At 42.8% G+C, this 17,389-nt stretch overlaps 1 protein-coding gene across 1 annotated transcript in view; it reads right to left on the reverse strand.

Annotated features, from left to right (window-relative positions):
* The window catches only part of DSC1 (desmocollin 1), a 39,878-nt gene that overhangs the window by 12,419 nt on the left and 10,070 nt on the right, over positions 1-17,389 (reverse strand). The window contains exons 4-9 of the mRNA XM_038766515.1: positions 16,790-16,909; positions 15,906-16,061; positions 10,369-10,513; positions 6,453-6,619; positions 5,155-5,289; positions 659-844 (exon numbers count right to left, since the gene is read on the reverse strand). Of these exons, the coding sequence (XP_038622443.1) occupies positions 659-844; positions 5,155-5,289; positions 6,453-6,619; positions 10,369-10,513; positions 15,906-16,061; positions 16,790-16,909 (909 nt within the window). The remainder of the gene's footprint in view (positions 1-658; positions 845-5,154; positions 5,290-6,452; positions 6,620-10,368; positions 10,514-15,905; positions 16,062-16,789; positions 16,910-17,389) is intronic.

Raw genomic sequence — 17,389 nt, forward strand, 5'->3', positions numbered from 1 at the left:
GAGCAATAAGGAGGCAGCAGTCATTATATCCTGGATATTTTTATTCCAGGGGGAGGGGACTGAAAGCAGGCTGTGACACATTTCCATAACCCCTTGGAAACAGAGGAGACTGTGGCCAACTCTCCCCATCTCCTCAACACAGCAGGGTTATCAGTCTCTCCTTGTTTTTTGATTTGTTTCTTTTCAGTCACACTTGCAACAGCATGATCTAGCGGAAAGAGCAAGGGCCTCAGAGTCACAGGATCTGGGTTCTAATCATGGCTCTGCCAATTGCTCACTGTGTAACCGTGGGCAAATCACTGGACCACTTCAGGCCTCAGATTCCTCCTCTGTAAAATGGGAATAAAATAGACTGTGAGCTCCATTTGGTGTGAAGACTATGCCCAATTTCGTAAGCTTGGATCTATACCAGTATTTAGCACATAGTAAGTGCTTAAGAAATATCATAGTTATCATTATAGCTAAACTTAACCGTTTGTAGGTTCATCATTGACTTCAAAGGACAAAACAGATTCTGAGCTCCTTTACCATGTTCCTGGAACCTAGTAAAGTGAGCTCAATAAATTACCGTGGTGATGATGATGATGATGGTGATGATGCATTCAGACCCGGAAATCATCCTCACTTCTAAAAACAATCCAACACTCAAAATCTTTACCTTGACAACACATAAGACACCTTCATTGGTCCTTGGATCTGTTGTTATTCTGAAATTCCCATTTTCATTTCCCTTCAGGATAGTGTAATTAGCCCTGGAGTGAGGGCTATTGGGTAGATCTATGTCTTCTACCCTCAGTCGCAAAATTTCAACATTGATTGTGTTTTCTTCCACTTGGGTGATGTACTGAAAAGAAAATGTTTTCTCATTAAAATGACAGTGTAATCAAAAACATAGTTAAGCAGAGATCATACAAGGCAGGTAGTTTCAAATGGCATTGTTTCACTCTCATCGATTTTTTTCTCCCTCCAACGGGTTTCTTTTCCCATCCTGGAGGGGTTGCCGAAGAGCCCCTACATGGGAATCAGCCCCAGGTGAATTGAAAAATACAACTTTTTGGAAACAAAAGTCAGACAGATGATGTGATTGGCTCCCAGGTCTAAAGACATTGTCTCCACAATGCTGTACTTTGGCTACTTTCCTGTCAAATGCATGTTTGCAGTCGTGTAGATGATAAGCTGAGAGAGAACATTTCGTTCCCTCCTTCCCCTTTCCCTTTCTGTGTGCCAATGCCTTATAAGTTACCCAGAGAACTCATTCATTCATTCATATTTGAGTGCTTACTATGTGCAAAGCACTGTGCTAAGCACTCAAGAGAATACAATACAACAATAAACAGACATTCCCTGCCCACAGTGAGCTTACAGTCTAGAAGGGGAGACAGATACTGTTATAAATAAATTACCAATACTGGAACATCTGCTGACATACCTCTTTGTGCCAGTGCCAGGACTATAAAACTGCTGCAAAAATCTCCTATGGTGACTGAGTTTGTTCAGGACTTTCTGACAAAAGGGTTGGACCTCCCTCCCTCCCTACCCCCCTGTACAAATAGATTCGGTTGGAAGGGCAGTCGGAATCCCTCACTCAATTAGAAGTTTTTTTTACAGTGAGGAGGATGTTGATCTCTCAATCAATCAATCAACCGATTGATCGTATTTGTGGAGTGCTGACTATGTGCAGAATACTGTACTAAGCACATGGGGGAGTACAGTACAACAGAATTGGCAGACATGTTCCTGGACCATAATGAACTTACAGACTAGAGGGGGAGACAGACATTAATATGAATAAATAAGGAATTTATAATATACAGTTTAAAGATAGGTACCTAAGGGCTGTGGGGTTGGGGGTGGGGCAAATATCAAAAGTCCAAAGGTCACAGATTGAAGTGCATACATGACGCAGAAGAGAAAGCAAGCAAGGGAAGTGAGAATTTTCTCAGGAAAGGTCTCTTGGAGGAGATGTGACCTTAGTAATTGTTTGAAGGTGGCAGAGTGGTTGTCTGGCATATTCGGAGGGGGAGAGAATTCCCGGCTAGGGAGAGGATGTGGGAAAGGGGTTGTCGGAGAGAAAGGCGAGATCGGGACATGGTGGTGATAGAGGAGTGGAGTATGCAGGCTGGGCTGTAGCAGGAGATTAGAACCAAAGTCTTCAGACATCCAGGCTATGCTGCTTCTTCAAGGACTGAGTACTAAATTAAAGAAGTGCTGAACTAAGTGCTTGAGAGAGTACAGTACAATACAGTTGACAGATACATACTTTGGGGATGAAGACTGTGAGCCTCACGTGGGACAACCTGATCACCTTGTAACCTCCAGCACTTAGAAGTGCTTTGCACATAGAAAGCACTTAATAAATGCCATTATTAGTATTAGTATACCCTGCCCACAAGGAGCTTACAGACCAGAGGATTGGCTGTGTCTACCATGGGGGATCTCTACTTAAACCCCCTTGAAAATCAGAGCTTACAACACCTCATGGAAGCCTACAAAACCTCATTCAGAGGGTAAAGATGGCAGAGAAAGCAGTTGAAAAACAGAGTAGTAGAAACCTGTTATTCTACTTAAGCTAGGTGAGACTAAGGGAGCAAAGTCTTTTGGGTATGGCACAAAGCCCAAGATTTTTTTTATGCAAAAATAATAATGACAGTACATGTTTGTGTGGGCAGGGAGTATGTCTACCAACTTTGTTATAGTGTACTCTCCCAAGTGCTTAGTTCAATACTCTGCACACAATAAGCACTTTAAATACGACTGAGTGATTGATTACACACAAAAGCAAGAAGCTCTGGTAAGAACTGCAAGGAGAAGGAGAATAGTAGAAGCAGTGTGGTCTAGTGGAAAGAATACAGACCTAGGAGTCAGAGGACCTGGGTTCTAATCCTGGCTCGGCCAATTGCTTGCTGTCTGACCTTAGACAGGTCACTTCATTTCTTGTGCCTCAGTTTCTGCAACTGTAAAGTGTTAAATGCCTGGTCTTCCTCCTTGGACTGTGAACCCCATGCAAGACAGGGACTATGTCCAACCTAATTAACTTGTACTTACTCCAGTGCTTAGAATAGTACTTGACACATAGTAAGCGCTTAACAGATACCATACAAAAAAAGAAGATAAATACCAATTCCCTCTTATATATCTCTCTGTCCTGTAAATGAAGGATAATGGTTGACAGAATGCAAAATTGAACTGATCACAATTTGAATTATCCTGTGCTAAGGTGGTACATTTTGAATAACTGAATGAAAGTCTTCTTTAACAATAATAATAATAATAATAGTACTTGTTAAGCGCTTAACATGTACCAAGCACTGTTCTAAGTGCTGGGGTAGATACAAGTTAATCAGGCTGGACACAGTCCCTGTCCCACAAGGGACTCACAGTCTTAATCCCTCATGATCTTAATCTGTTTTACAGATGAGTAAACTGAGGCACAGAGAAGTGAAGTGACTTGCCCAAAGTCACACAGCAGACAAGAACCCAGGTCCTTCTGACTCTCAGGCCTGTGCTCTCTCCACTAAGTCATGCTTCTATAGAATAGATCCTAAATAGTGCAATGAATTTCTCAGACTTTTAGGCAAATGCAGTTGTGAACTCAAATCAAAATGTTTCCCAAAAGTATAATTCATACGGAAATACCTTGTGAATTTAGAGCTGCATGAGAGCAGAGGGCTCTATAACCTATGGCTCAGGAGCAATATCTGGCTCTTCTTGGAGCCAAATGTGGCTTTCGAAGTGGGTTGAGAGGTGGGGGGCATTACCAACGACCGTCCAGGGCCACAGGCAGTGCGGCTACTGGACTTGGCATTACAGCTGCACCCTGCCAAAAATCTACAGCAGATGGTGTGGGGCTGCTGGGCTCCAGCCTGCCAGCCCAGCTTCTGGCGGGGGCAAGAGGGGAGGCCGTGGGGAAGCAGGGGAAATAAAAAAAAATGTGGTATTTGCTAAGCGTTTACTGTATACCAGGCACTGTACTAAACACTGGGGTGAATACAGGCAAATCGGGCAGGACACAGTCTCTGTCTCAATCCTCATTTTGCAGATGAGGTAACTGAGGCACAGAGAAGTGAAATGACTTGCCCAGGGTCACACAGCAAATAACTGGTGGAGCTGGAATTAGAAGCAACAGACATCCAGCCTGATACGGTTATAATACCTGCCTCTCTACCTCACAGGGTTTTTGTGAGGACTGAAATGCACTAATTAATGTGAGAGTGCTTTGGAAATGAAAGTGCTACGGAATGCCAAGCACTCTCTAGTCTGTGAACCTGTTGTGGACAGGGAATGTCTGTTACATTGTTCTACTGTACTCACCCAAGCGTTTAGTACAGTGCTGTGCACACAGTACGCACTCAATAAATATGATTGACTGCCTGACCCTCATCCCCGGAAGGCAACAGATGGCTCCACCTCCAGGGCCTCTGGTGAGGAGGGAGCAGCATGAGACAGTGAAGAGAGCACAGGCCTGGGATGTCAGAAGGTCATGGGTTCTGCCACTTGCCTGCTGTGTGACCTTGGGCAAGTCACTTAACTTCTCTGAGCCTCAATTACTTCATCGTAAAATGGGGATTAAGACTGTGAGCCCCATGTGAGACAGGGACGGTGTCCAAACAGATTACCCTGTATCTACCCTGATGTTTAAAACAGCGCCTGGCATTGAACAAATACCATTTAAAAAAAAGAAGTGAGAAGGAGAGGGCCTTCCCTTCTCTCCCACCTTCCCCTCCTCTGCCTCTCTCTCCCTTCTTTTCCCTCCCCTCCTCTTCCAGCTTCCTTCTTTCTGTCTCCTCCCCTGCCTTCCTCTCCCCATATTTTCCCCTCTCCTTTCCCCTCCTTTCCTTCCTCCCCTCTTTGCTCCCATTTTCCTTCTCCCCTGGCAGCAACAACTATTGTTCTGAAGCAGCCATACAGTGCAATGACACCATCAAATTACCTCATGCTCACCATGATGTAATTGTGTCATATGTCACAAGGGGAACCCATTAGCCCTGGGCTCCTGTAGAAAGAGGAAATGTTCATCCGGACCAGTCAAAGTTGAGCAGCTGTTACGTGAGTTGTAATACGTAATGTGGGATAGGGGTATGAGAATTGGAAACCATTAGATTCGCCATGGAGTAAGCTATGTTAATGTGTGTTTAAAATATACAAACAACTCACTGAAGCCTGGGAGAAAACTGGGGAATTGTCATTTTCATCTTCAAGGGTTATAGTCACCGTTCCTGTGCCGCATAGACCAAAAGGCTGGCCACCCATATCTTGTGCTTGAACTATCAGTTGATAGGTATGACATTCCTGGAAAAAAATGGTAAAGTTCAGGTCAGATTTCCCTAGCTATAACCTGCAATTAAACTGTATAACTGTGCTACCCTCTTCTTATACGTTTATCAATGTACAAAATACCATATTCTGAAGTAAAAGTCAAATATGAATACTTTTAAAAATCACTAGACCATTACTGTGGGACTATTTTCTGGGCCGGGAGGAGGGGGCAGGAGGGTGTCCTAAAAATTTGGAGAGGAGGATCTGGGAAGAGACTTTAACTTTGGGGGATCACTGGGGAAAGAGGGAATTCGACACATTCACTCTCCTATTCAATGTTTTGTTATGTTTGATTTTATCAAAGTGAACTGAAACAGCTATTCAGATCCTTTTTTTCTTTTTTTAGTGGCATTTATTAAGCACTTACTATGTGCCAAGTACTGTTCTAAATGCTGGGGAGGTTACAAGGTGATCAGGTTGTCCCACTGGGGGCTCACAGTCTTAATCCCCATTTTACAGATGAGGTAACTGAGGCACAGAGAAGTTAAGTGACTTGCCCAAAGTCACACAGCTGACAATTGGCAGAGCCGTTATTTGAACCCACGACCTCTGACTCCTAAGCCCAGGCTCTTTCGGCTTAGCCATGCTGCTTCTTCCCTGGTCCTCTCCTCAATCAAATCAATCATACTTATTGAGCACTTACTGTAGGCGGAGCACTATACCAAGCACTTGGGAGAGTATAATATGACAGATTTGGTAGATGTGTTCCCTGCCCATTAGGAGCTTGCACAAAGACTCTACAGTCTAGAGACTCCTTAATCAATTCATCAATAAGTCAGTGGTATTTACTGAGCACCTACTGTGCCAAGTGCTTGGAAGAATACAACATTAACAAAGTTGGTAGACATATTACCTGCCCACAACGAGGTAACTGTCTAAATTGGGAGACAGATATTAATATAAATAAATAAATTAAATTGCAGATATGTACTATTCATTCATTCATTCAATCGTATTTATTGAGCGCTTATTGTATGCAGAGCACTATATGAAGCACTTGTACTATCTATAAGTACTATGAGGCTGGGGGGCAGGAATAAAAGGTGCAAATAAAAGTGAATAAAGAGTGCCAGACTCCTCCCACTTGACTGTCCATTTGCAAAATCATTCAGTGGAATGGGTCAGAGGATCGTTACCTCTCTATCCAGAAGGTTCGTTGCGGTGGTGATCACACCTGTTTCTGGATGGATGGCGAATGCTCGGTGGGTATTTGGAATCTGTTTCAAAATTGTATATTTCAGGCGGGTGTGCAAGGTTTGGGGTTCATCCTTGTCTAAGGCAGTCACTTGTCCCACTGTCATACCTGCGAGGGCAAAAAAACAGCTTGAATTCCTCACCACTCCAACAATCTAGCAATCAATCAATCAATCAATCGTATTTATTGAGCGCTTACTGTGTGCAGAGCACTGTACTAAGCACTTGAGAAGTACAAGTTGGCAACATATTGGGAAGATGTTGGGGGCTCCCATTGAGGGCCGCAGATTCAAACCAACTGTAGCAGCGTGGCTCAGTGGAAAGAGGACGGACTTGGGAGTCAGAGGTCATGGGATCGAATCCCGGCTCCGCCACTTGTCAGCTGTGTGACCTTGGGCAAGCCACTTACCTTCTCTGTGCCTCAGTTACCTCATCTGTAAAATGGGGATTAAGACTGTGAGCTCCACGTGGAACAACCCGATCACCTTATATCCCCCTGTGCTTAGAACAGTGCTTTGCACATAGTAAGCACTTAATAAATGCCATCATTATCATTACTATTATTATGGTGTCCGATTTTCTCAGCCTGCCAGCCAGTGGAGCATAGTGTGACAAGTGAGTAGGTGTTATTTATGTCTTTGTTTATGACATTTGTTAAGCGCCTACTATGTGCCAGGCATTGTTCTAAGTGCTGGAGTAAATACAAGGTAATCAGGTTGGACACAGTCCCTGTTCCACATGAGGCTCATAGTCTTTATCCCCATTTTACAGATGAGGTAACTGAGGCATATAGAAGTGAAGTGACTTGCCCAAGGTCACACAGCAGACAAGTGGCAGAACTGGGATTAGAACCTCAGTCCTTCTGACTCCCAGGGCAGTGCTCTATCCACTAGGCCATGTTGCTTGGGAAAGGAAGTTGTTAATGTTGAGATGACCCTGGTGGGGACCTGTTTCTGAGGAAAACAATTCTCCAAGTTAGGGATGGGAATGCATATAAACGGCAGAGAATAGCCTGAGAAAATACTGAAACCGACTTCGAAAATGGACTAAAACCCCCACCACACTGTAGGGTGGAGTTGACCACCTATTAGCTGACCTGTTCCCTCGCCATAGTGACCAGTCAGGTGCAGTGGCAGTGATGATGATTTTCTTGTAGTGAGAGATTCATTTGAATGGTCATGCCAAGTGTAAGTAACATGCCAGTTCGAGCTAATCCTGTGCAGTGGACGATGTGAGTGGAAAAGTAAATGATCAATGTCTCTCCACCCCTGGGGATGTGCTCAAATGCACCATGAGGGAAAAAAATGTGAGATCTGAGTGCAGGATAGGGTTAGAAGCAGCGTGGTGTAGTGGAAAGAGCATGGGCCTAGGAATCAAAGGGCATGGGTTCTAATTCTAGCTCTGCCACATGTCTGCTCTGTGACCTTGGAAAAGTCCCTTGACTCTCTATGCCTTAGTTACCTCATCTGTAAAATGGGGATTAAGACTGTGAGCCCCATATGGGACAGGAACTGTGTCCAACCTAATTACCTTGTATCTACCCCAGCATTTAGAACCGTGCTAGGCACATAGTAAGCACTTAAATACTAGAATTATCATTATTATTATTATTATTCTCTCTCTTTGTAGGGTTTTTAGGCAAAGAGTGTTTTCTGGTTTTTGGTTTGTTTTTAATGGCAATTGTTAAGTGCTCACTGTGTGCCAGGAACTGTACTAAGCACTGTGGTAGAAACGATCTGATCAGCCTGGACACAGTCCATGTCCCATATGGGACTCATAGTCTTAATCCCCATTTTATGGATGTTCTTTCTGGGGATAAGGGTCTGGTGTTCGGGGCAGGGGGAATCCAGGCAATAAACTCAACTCTATTCACCCAGTGGGTGTCACCTGCTACTGAGGTTACTTGCAGAAAGGGGAACAAAAGGAGGAGTCTCTTAGGGGCCAGGCTAACAGGCACAGCTAAGGAGCTGTATGGTTTAGTAGATAAGAGCATGGGACTGGGAGGCAGAAGGACCTGGGTTCTAATCCTGGCTATGCCACATGTCTGCTGTATAACCTTGGGCAAATCACTTAACTTCTCTGGGCCTCAGTTACCTCATCTGTAAAATGAGGATTAATAATGTGAGCCCCATGTGGAACAGGGATTGTGTCCAACCTGAATAACTTGTACCTACCCCGGTGCCTAGAACAGTGTTTGGCACATATTAAGTGCGTAACAAGTACCATAATAATAATATTATTATTTTTACAGTTCATTCTAGACTGTAAACTCATTCTGGGCAGGGAGAATGTCTACTAATTCTCTTATACTGTACTCTTCCAAACCATCAGTAGAGAGTTCTACAAATAGTAAGAACTCAAAAAATGCCACTGATGAATTGATTGAATGTGTGCAAAGGTTGTTTACATGCAGTTTCGATTAAGGCCAAAGTGATCCCAGCCTTATGCTGACCCTGTGCCTTAGCACTGTAATGTCAGATGTCTCAGTAATAATGAATAATTATGGTACTTATTAAGAGCCTACTACGTGCCAAGCACAGTCCTAAACACTGAGGTTAATGAGATTGGACACCGCCCAATCAGTCAGAAGCCGCTATCCTCTTCTTTGCCCTCACCAGCCGGCTATTGTTCCTGTGGGAAAATCCACTGTATAATCCCGGGATGGTTCTTCCTTCAGAATTTTCACCACTGCTCTGCACACAGTAAGTGCTCAATAAATACAATTGGAAAAATGAATTCCCTAAATGGTAGAGCTGGGACTAGAACCCAGGTCACTTGACTCCCAGAACTATGATCTTTCCACTGGGCCAAGGATAGGGCTTCCATGCACATATACAGGCTTGTTACAAATATCTATTTTCTTGGCAAATAACTCTGAAGATAAGATCTCGGTGGTATTTTAAGTATGGGGGAAAGAGGCAATGCCCGAAGGTTCAGGTTGTGAATATTTGGATATTTTCACGTGCCACATTTTAAAAAATTTGTCCGGGTCTGACAGTACACTCTCAGAATCTTCCCTGTGAAGTTGTAAAAATCCTTACAAGAATAACCATCCATTTTTAAACAGGATGACCAGTTTTTCTGAAATAAAAGGGTATTTTGAGAATCTTTTGGCTGTCCCCCAAAACTCCTCTGGTTGCCTCATTTAATTGACTTTCTGGATGGAAACGGTTGGTGCACTATTAACATAGCTTGCTCTGATCCTCTGTAACCCCATGTAGCCCAATGTTACAGTCTTTAGAGTTTTAGCTCTCTAGGGGCAGGCAATGTGAACACCAAATCTGCTATATTGTACTCTCCCAAGAGCTTAGTACAGTACTCTGCACACAGCAAGTGCTCAATAAATACCACTGTTTGAGTGATGTTGCTAAACTTCCACTCTATCCCTAGGATTTTTGTGGTAGAAAATAATCAGAGCAACAAATAAAATCCAAGGGAGGAATTCAAGGCAATATATTTAATAAATTGCGAAAAAAAGTTACGCCCCCAAGCCAACTAGGACTGGATCTAAGAGAAGCTTCTTTATACACAAGGACCAGTGAGTGTCCTCATCTGTAAAACAAGGATAAAATCCCTGTTTTCCCTCCCTCTAGACTGTGAATCCCACATGGGACAGGGACTGTGCCCTATCTGATTATCTTGTCTCTACCCCAGTGCTTAAGCACAGTGCATGACACATGGTAAGTGTTTAACAAGTACCACAATCATTACAATCATCATTAGCATTATCATTACTGTCATTTGTATTATCAGAGGTTGTACATATGGTTCTAAAAAAAATTAAAAATTTTTTTTACTTAAAACACTCTATTTAATATGAACTATTCTGTTAATCCATTCAGTTGTGAAACAACTTACCCACTTTGCAGTTTTCCATCACACTGTAACTAGTAACTTGGTTTTCAAAATAGGGGGCATTATCATTATCATCCTCGACTTTGATTAGCAGTGGTAACGGATGCTCAGGAGTGTATCCATCTGGGGTTGTTGCATAGCCAATGATCTAAATAATGGAGAGAAAGATCCCAGGAGTTGATTACTAATGTAGAGTCATGTATGCATATGTATACAATTTGGAAACTGAGCCTCAGAAATGCAAGTTTTAAAACTTATGGCATGGAGACAGTATGTGATACATAGAACAACAGAATCCCGAGCCTAGAAGGAATCAATCAATAGTATTTATTGAGTTCTCATTGTGTAGAGTCCTCTACTAAAAGCTTGTGAGAATACAAGAGCATCTAAAGACAAGATCCCTGCTCTCAAAGAGTTTACAATCTAGCTGGGCAGGTTACAACCTAGAGATATTCTCCATAACATCTCCTTTTTTTCCCAGGCAACCAAAACCTAACTGTCTGCTCTGCTCTCAAAAACCTCCCACGTGAGGTGCTGTAGTGGAGGAGTGAGGAAAAAACGTATTTCATGAACTGGTACTAGCCAATGGACCAGGACTATCCTACTAATTGACTCCCTCCTGCCCATTTTGAGTTGAACAGGTCTAGAGGACATGACATAAGGGGGTTGATAATCCTGTCTGAAATAGGGGGATGCTTCTGCCCCTCAATTACCATATTTGTCTGCAAAATTGTTGTTTCCACTGCATAACTGTTCCATCCAATTTTTGAGGAAGAGATACAGATTTTTTTTTTGTACCACATAATTGTAAGCAGTGATAGCAGAGTTTGCCAGAGGAGAGAGGGAGGAGGAAGGGTGAGAATGTAACAAAACAACAGGGAGGAAAGTTCCTTCATTGAAACTGTAAACTCCTAAGACCAGTGGTCATTTATACCAACTCTATTGTAGTACTCTCCCAAACTCTTAGTTCAGTGCTCTACATAAAATATGCACTCAAAAATACCACTGATCCACCGATTTAAAGATTGAGATTAGGCTTGAGGAGGAGAAGGAGGAGGAGAAGAGTGAGAATGGGACAGCAACAGGGAGGATCAGAATGACCTAGTAGAAAGAGTAAAGGCTGAGAGTCAGAGGATCTGGGTTCTAATCCTGACTCCACCATTTGCATGCTGTGTGAGCCCTATGTGGGACTTGATTACCTTGTAACTATCCCAGCATTTAGTACAGTGCTTGGCATATAGTAAGCACTTAAGAAATAACACCATTATTATTGAGGGGATGTTGTTTTAGAGAAGCAGCATGGCTCAGTGGAAAGAGCCCGGGCTTGGGAGTCAGAGGTCATGGGTTTGAATACTGGCTCTGCCACATGTCTGCTGTATGACCTTGGCCAAGTCACTTAACTTCTCTGAGCCTGTTACCTCATCTGTAAAATGGGGATTAAGACTGTGAGCCCCACGTGGGACAACCTGATCACCTTGTATCCCCCCCAGTGCTTAGAACAGTGCTTTGCACATTATAAGCACTTAACAAATGCCATCATTATTATTATTATTGAGTGACTACTACATGCAGCACTGGAGAGAGCGCTAAAGTAAGAGATGTAGCCTCAAATATTCCCTTACCTTTCTCCTTCCCCATTCTTTTCTTCCTCCTTTTTTCTCCTCTTCCCCCTATTGCTCGGTTTAATTCTTATATGATATTCTTATATTGAGAAGCAGCATGGCACAGTGGATAGGGAATGGGCCCAGGAGTCAGAAGGTAATGGGTTCTTATTCTAGATCTTCCACCTGTCTGCTCTGTGACCTTGGGCAAGTCACTTCACTTCTCTGGGCCTCAGTTACCTCATCTGTAAAATGGGGACTGAGACTTGAGCCCGATATGAGGCAGGGACTGTGTCCAACCCAATTTGCTTGCATTCACCCCAGTACTTAGTACAGTGCCTGGCACATAGTAAGCACTTAACAAATGCCATAATTATTATTATTATTGTTATTATATGACCTGCATAACTGCCCTGCTTATGTTTTGATGTAATCAGAATTGTGCAAAAGAAGGGTCATTCTGTCAGCAAATACGGTGCTTCTCTCCCCTCCATTCTAGAGTGTAGCAGCGGAAGGAAGTTTGACAGACACTGAGAAAAGACCACATTCGGCACCTTTACAAACTAGACAAGAAATGCTTCATATGTATGGCCCCTACACTGCTTTTTTTTCCTTATGAAATTTTTTTAAGTGCTTACTATGTTCCAGGCACTATACTAATCACTAGGGTAGATACGATTTAAGCAGGTTGAACACAGCCCCTTCCCCAACATGGGGCTCACAATCTTAATTTTCCAGATGAGGTAACTGAGGCACAGAGAAGTGACTTGCCCAAGGGCGCGCAACAGACAGGTGTCAAAGCTGGCTTTAGAAAGTGGTTACTGACATGTCAGTAGAACTCACTAATTTTCCCTCCAACTCAAACCTCCCTCTGCCATATTCCAGGGATTCATAGCCTACCCAATCCAGAGATACTTCTTGTCACACCTAAATTCCTTAGAATCAAATGAAGCCACTATGTTTGTCATTTCCTCAGCTGAATAGAAGATTAGTAGCACTGGCAGAACCAAGTGGCCCTGGAGGGAAGGGATCATGTCTACCAAGTCTATCATAATGTATTCTCTTAAGTGCTTAGTACAATGTTCTGCACACAGTAAGCACTCAATAAATACCATTGATTGGTTGATAGATTGATAGGTGGCTGTGGATCTTGGGACAGAATTTAAGCTCAGGGTCACCTTCCCCAGCTTTCAATGATACATGGCCATGCCATGTGATCTCATTTTGACAGAGCTGATTAATTTGCATCAACCCCAGGTTTAGCAAAGTGCTTAGCATGCAATGAGTGCTTAGTAAGTAACATAATTAATGAATGAATTAATGTCAAAATCTTGAATGTAGACCGTGAAGAGGCTGGACAGGTGATCTTGAAAATCCAGTTATTCAGGGGCCCTACCACTTGAGCACAGAGAGAAAGCTCATTGGAAGATATCCATTATATCTGGGGATTAGTTAATCTGCTCTGTTTCTTGACAGTTTCCAAATATCCCAGACTTCCCCTGGGAATCTCATGAGGACCTTGATTGGGTACTAATCCCCAGACCTCCCCAGAAATCACCTGCTCCAGTTACAATTCTAAGTATGTTCTACCACCTCAGTAACATCTCTTGATCTTCTTGAACACAGTCATTAAGTCTCAAGTCAGTCTGTTCAATCTGATGAAAGAAAGGCTAAATCCTCCTCCCATCCCCAATAGAGCATGTATCCCAATCTTTACTCATATTCATTTCTTTCCTCTGGGTCTTCTTGGTGTACTCCTCTGGCTAGACAAGGGAAAAAAAACAGCGCCTTTACAGTCAAAGGAAGATTTATTAGACCTCAAATAAAAGCTATCTATTCTCACAATCATTCTGGAAGCTGTGCAAATGATTATTTGGTGAGTAAGAGGATAAATTTCTCAAGTCAGAATTATCTGAGAGACCAATCTGTTGCCACCCCTGATTTTGGGGTGTGGACCTTTCTTATGGCCAGAGGGTAGGAGACAGGTGAGAAAGAGTTATATTCCTATATGCCAGGTAAATTAGGAAGCTAAGTGGGTTTTACTACAGTGTTCAGAGGTCAGGTCTGTGGTCAGGTCTAGCTGCATATGATTCCATTGGTATGGTGCCAGCCATTCTACATCAGATAATGAAAAGAATTGGGGACTTTTAGGTGGAGTTAACTCTACAAAGTTTTAGTGTTGATAAAAAGGTTTCACAAGATGAAATAGCTTAGCAAAATGAAAACAAGTAAATAGGCACAGGTAATATTTCTGAAACACTGTTTTTTCCCCCACTGTAGTCTGTACTTGTAACCTATTCTTTCATTAGTAAAGCAGCATAGCCTAGTATAAAGGACATGGGACTAGGGGTTAGGACTCCCAGGTTCTAGTCCCACCTATGCCACTGTGTGACTTTAGGCAAGTCACTTAACTTGTCTGGGCTTCAGTTTCCTCATCTGTATAACGAAGATGTAAGGCACAAGAAAAATAGGGATTGTATCTGATGATCTGATTGTCACGTTTACCTTAGCACAAGGTCCATATTTAATAAGCGCCTTCCTCAATGCTGCAAACAACGAGCAAAATGCTTTTGAATTTGTATTTTGTATTTTGCCTCCCTGTCCCCATTCACCTACTGGAAGAGGCCTAAACTAGCTGTGATATGACAAAAATGAGATCAGAGCAACATAAAGAAATGTTCCATTGTTATTGGGTCTGATCTATGGTCTCTAGACTGTGAGTCATTGTGGGCAGGGAATATGTCTACCAACTTCGTAGTATTGTACTCTCTCAAGTGCTTAATATAGTGCTCTGCTCCCAGTAAGCACACAATAAAAACCATTGATGATGATGATGACGATGGCCCATGTGGCATCGGGGAAGTGACAACAGGTTGCTCAGAGGAGTCATGTGATGAAGGCTTCCCTGGACATCCATCCTACAGTTTAAGGAGGTACCAACCAACATGGCAAACTCCTCCTCTAATAACCCATTATGGGCCTCTTTTTTTTGTAATGGTTTCTGTCAAGCACTTCCTACTTGTCAGGCACTGTACTAAGCTCTGGGGAAGATACAGCTCTGGGATAGATAGATAGATAGATAGATACAAGATAATCAGGTTGAACGCAGTCTATATCCCACATGGGGCACCCAGTTTTAATTCCCCTTTTTCAGATGAGGTAACTGAGACACTGAGAAGTTAAGTGACTTGCCCAAGGTCACATAGCAGACAAGTAGTAGAGCTGGGAGAAGAACACAAGTCCTCTCACTCCCAGGCCTGTGTTCTTTCCACTAGGCCAAGCTGCTTCCCTCTCGTACATGTAAAGCCCCTCTTGAATCTACTAATATTTTCAGCTTGCCCAGCTTCCAGTGGAAACAAATTCTATGTGTTTACCACCCACTGAGTGAAGAACTGTTTCCTTTTATTTGCTTTGGGCCTACAAATTTCAAGCTTCAGTGGACCCTCTCTAGAACCCAGGTTCTCTGACCCCTGGACCCATGTTCTCTCCACTAGGCTACACTGATTCTACGTTAACAAATCCTCTAAATGCAAAGTGAGCTGGGCTTTTCCATTCCAGAATCTCCAGAGTCCACCAGAAATCAATCAACAAATCAGTGGTATTTACTGAGCACTTACTTGTGTAGACCACTGTACTAAGTGCTTGGAAGAGTATAACATAACAGAGCTGGTTAGTCACGATCCCTGCACAAAAGGTGCTTACAATCTACAACATTAATATAAATAAATTAGGGTTGTGTACATAAGTGCTATGGGTTCAGTGGTGGTGTGAGTGTCAAGTTCTTTAACGGGGACAGGGCCAACTCTAAGAATAATGAACTACATCAACACTAACAGCATTCAAAGCCTCATTTGACTCTCTTCTGACTCTTTGCCCATCTGAAATGAACAGAAATGATGAGGTGCTTTTCAGTGGTGAAGAAGTCAGTCCAGTTCCTACCTGAAAGCTCTCATACTGCTCACGGTCCACAGAACGGGTGCAGTAGATATCCCCTGTGTCTCTCTCGATGTAAAACAAGTTGAAGGGTTCCTTATCGACACCAGATCCACCAATGGAGTAAAAGATGGTGTAATTCTGAGCCGCATCAGACTGGATCTGGAGAAAGGAGTAAGATAGAGCTGAAATACCTCCAGAAGAATTCATACATTTTCAATCTCTAATTCTGTGGTTCAACACAATTCTGTCCACCACTCAGCACTGTGAGTGTTTGTATCACAATGTGAATTCGAGGGCATTCATCATTATCCAAACAAATATGCAGAATTCACCATGTAAAACGTAAGATGTGACGCCTAAAACAAAGTCCTGGTGTCATCATGTCTCAGAATAATCAGTCATAATTGTGGTATTTGCTAAGCGTTTACTATGGGGCGATCATTGGGATAGAGAAGCACAGGCCTGGGAGTTAGAAGGACTCAGGTTCTAATTCCGACTCCACTACCTGTCTGCTGTGTGACCTTGGGCAGGTTACTTAATTCTCTGTGCCTCAGTTACCTCATTTGTAAAATGAGGATTAAGACTGTGAGCCCCATGTGGGACAACCTGATTAGCTTGTATCTACTCCAGCGCTTAGAACTGTGCTTTGCAAATAGTAAGCGCTTAACAAATACCATAATTATTACCATAATTATTATTAAATATCATTAAATGTCAATTAAAAAATGTATGAGGGCCAGATAATGAAGCATTTCCATGCAAACTCATGCCTGGGTGACAAGATAGCCCTTCTCTGAAGTACATGCAGTATGGCAGAATGAATCAAATACCCCCACTGGATTTCACTGTTGACAATTTGAATATAACAGCTGAATAAGTGACGGTACCTGTTGAATTTGCTGTGGAAATGGTCCCAAGGAGTTCTCCATCAAGGAACAAGGGATAGGAGCCCATCTTCTCTTGGTGCGCTTGAGGACTCTATTCTTCGTTTGCCTCATTATACGTGTCTGCAGTGGTAGAGAGAAATAAGATACAACTCATCATCATTCCGCAAAAGCCCATTTTTCAAAGAGTGACATGGGCCCTGCAGATTCACAGTTTGGGTTTGAGCAAATTCTTGAAGGAGATTTCTGATTCTATTATCAGTTTCTTTGCCTCCTTCTTTGTTTTCCAGAAAAGGGTCTTTATTACCAGACTCAAAGAATTAGCTTAATCATCCCCTTAATAGAAGCACCCACTTGATCACTGGGTCTGTGCATTCCTGAAGTGTAATGGGAGTGGCTGTGACTTGTGTGAAAATGAATCAATACAAGATATAAAGCACAGTCACATGGTGGAAAGGAAGTAGAGGCAGAGAGAGAGTAAGAGAGACAGGAAAATCAGAGGAAAGGAAGTAGAGACAGAGAGAGAGTAAGAGAGACAGAAAAACAGAGGCACAGAACAGGAGAGAGAGGCTTGAGAGAGCAAGGGAAACAGAGGCAGAGATA

Source organism: Tachyglossus aculeatus, chromosome 25 (assembly GCF_015852505.1).
Source record: "Tachyglossus aculeatus isolate mTacAcu1 chromosome 25, mTacAcu1.pri, whole genome shotgun sequence".
Taxonomy (NCBI): Eukaryota; Metazoa; Chordata; class Mammalia; order Monotremata; family Tachyglossidae; genus Tachyglossus; species Tachyglossus aculeatus.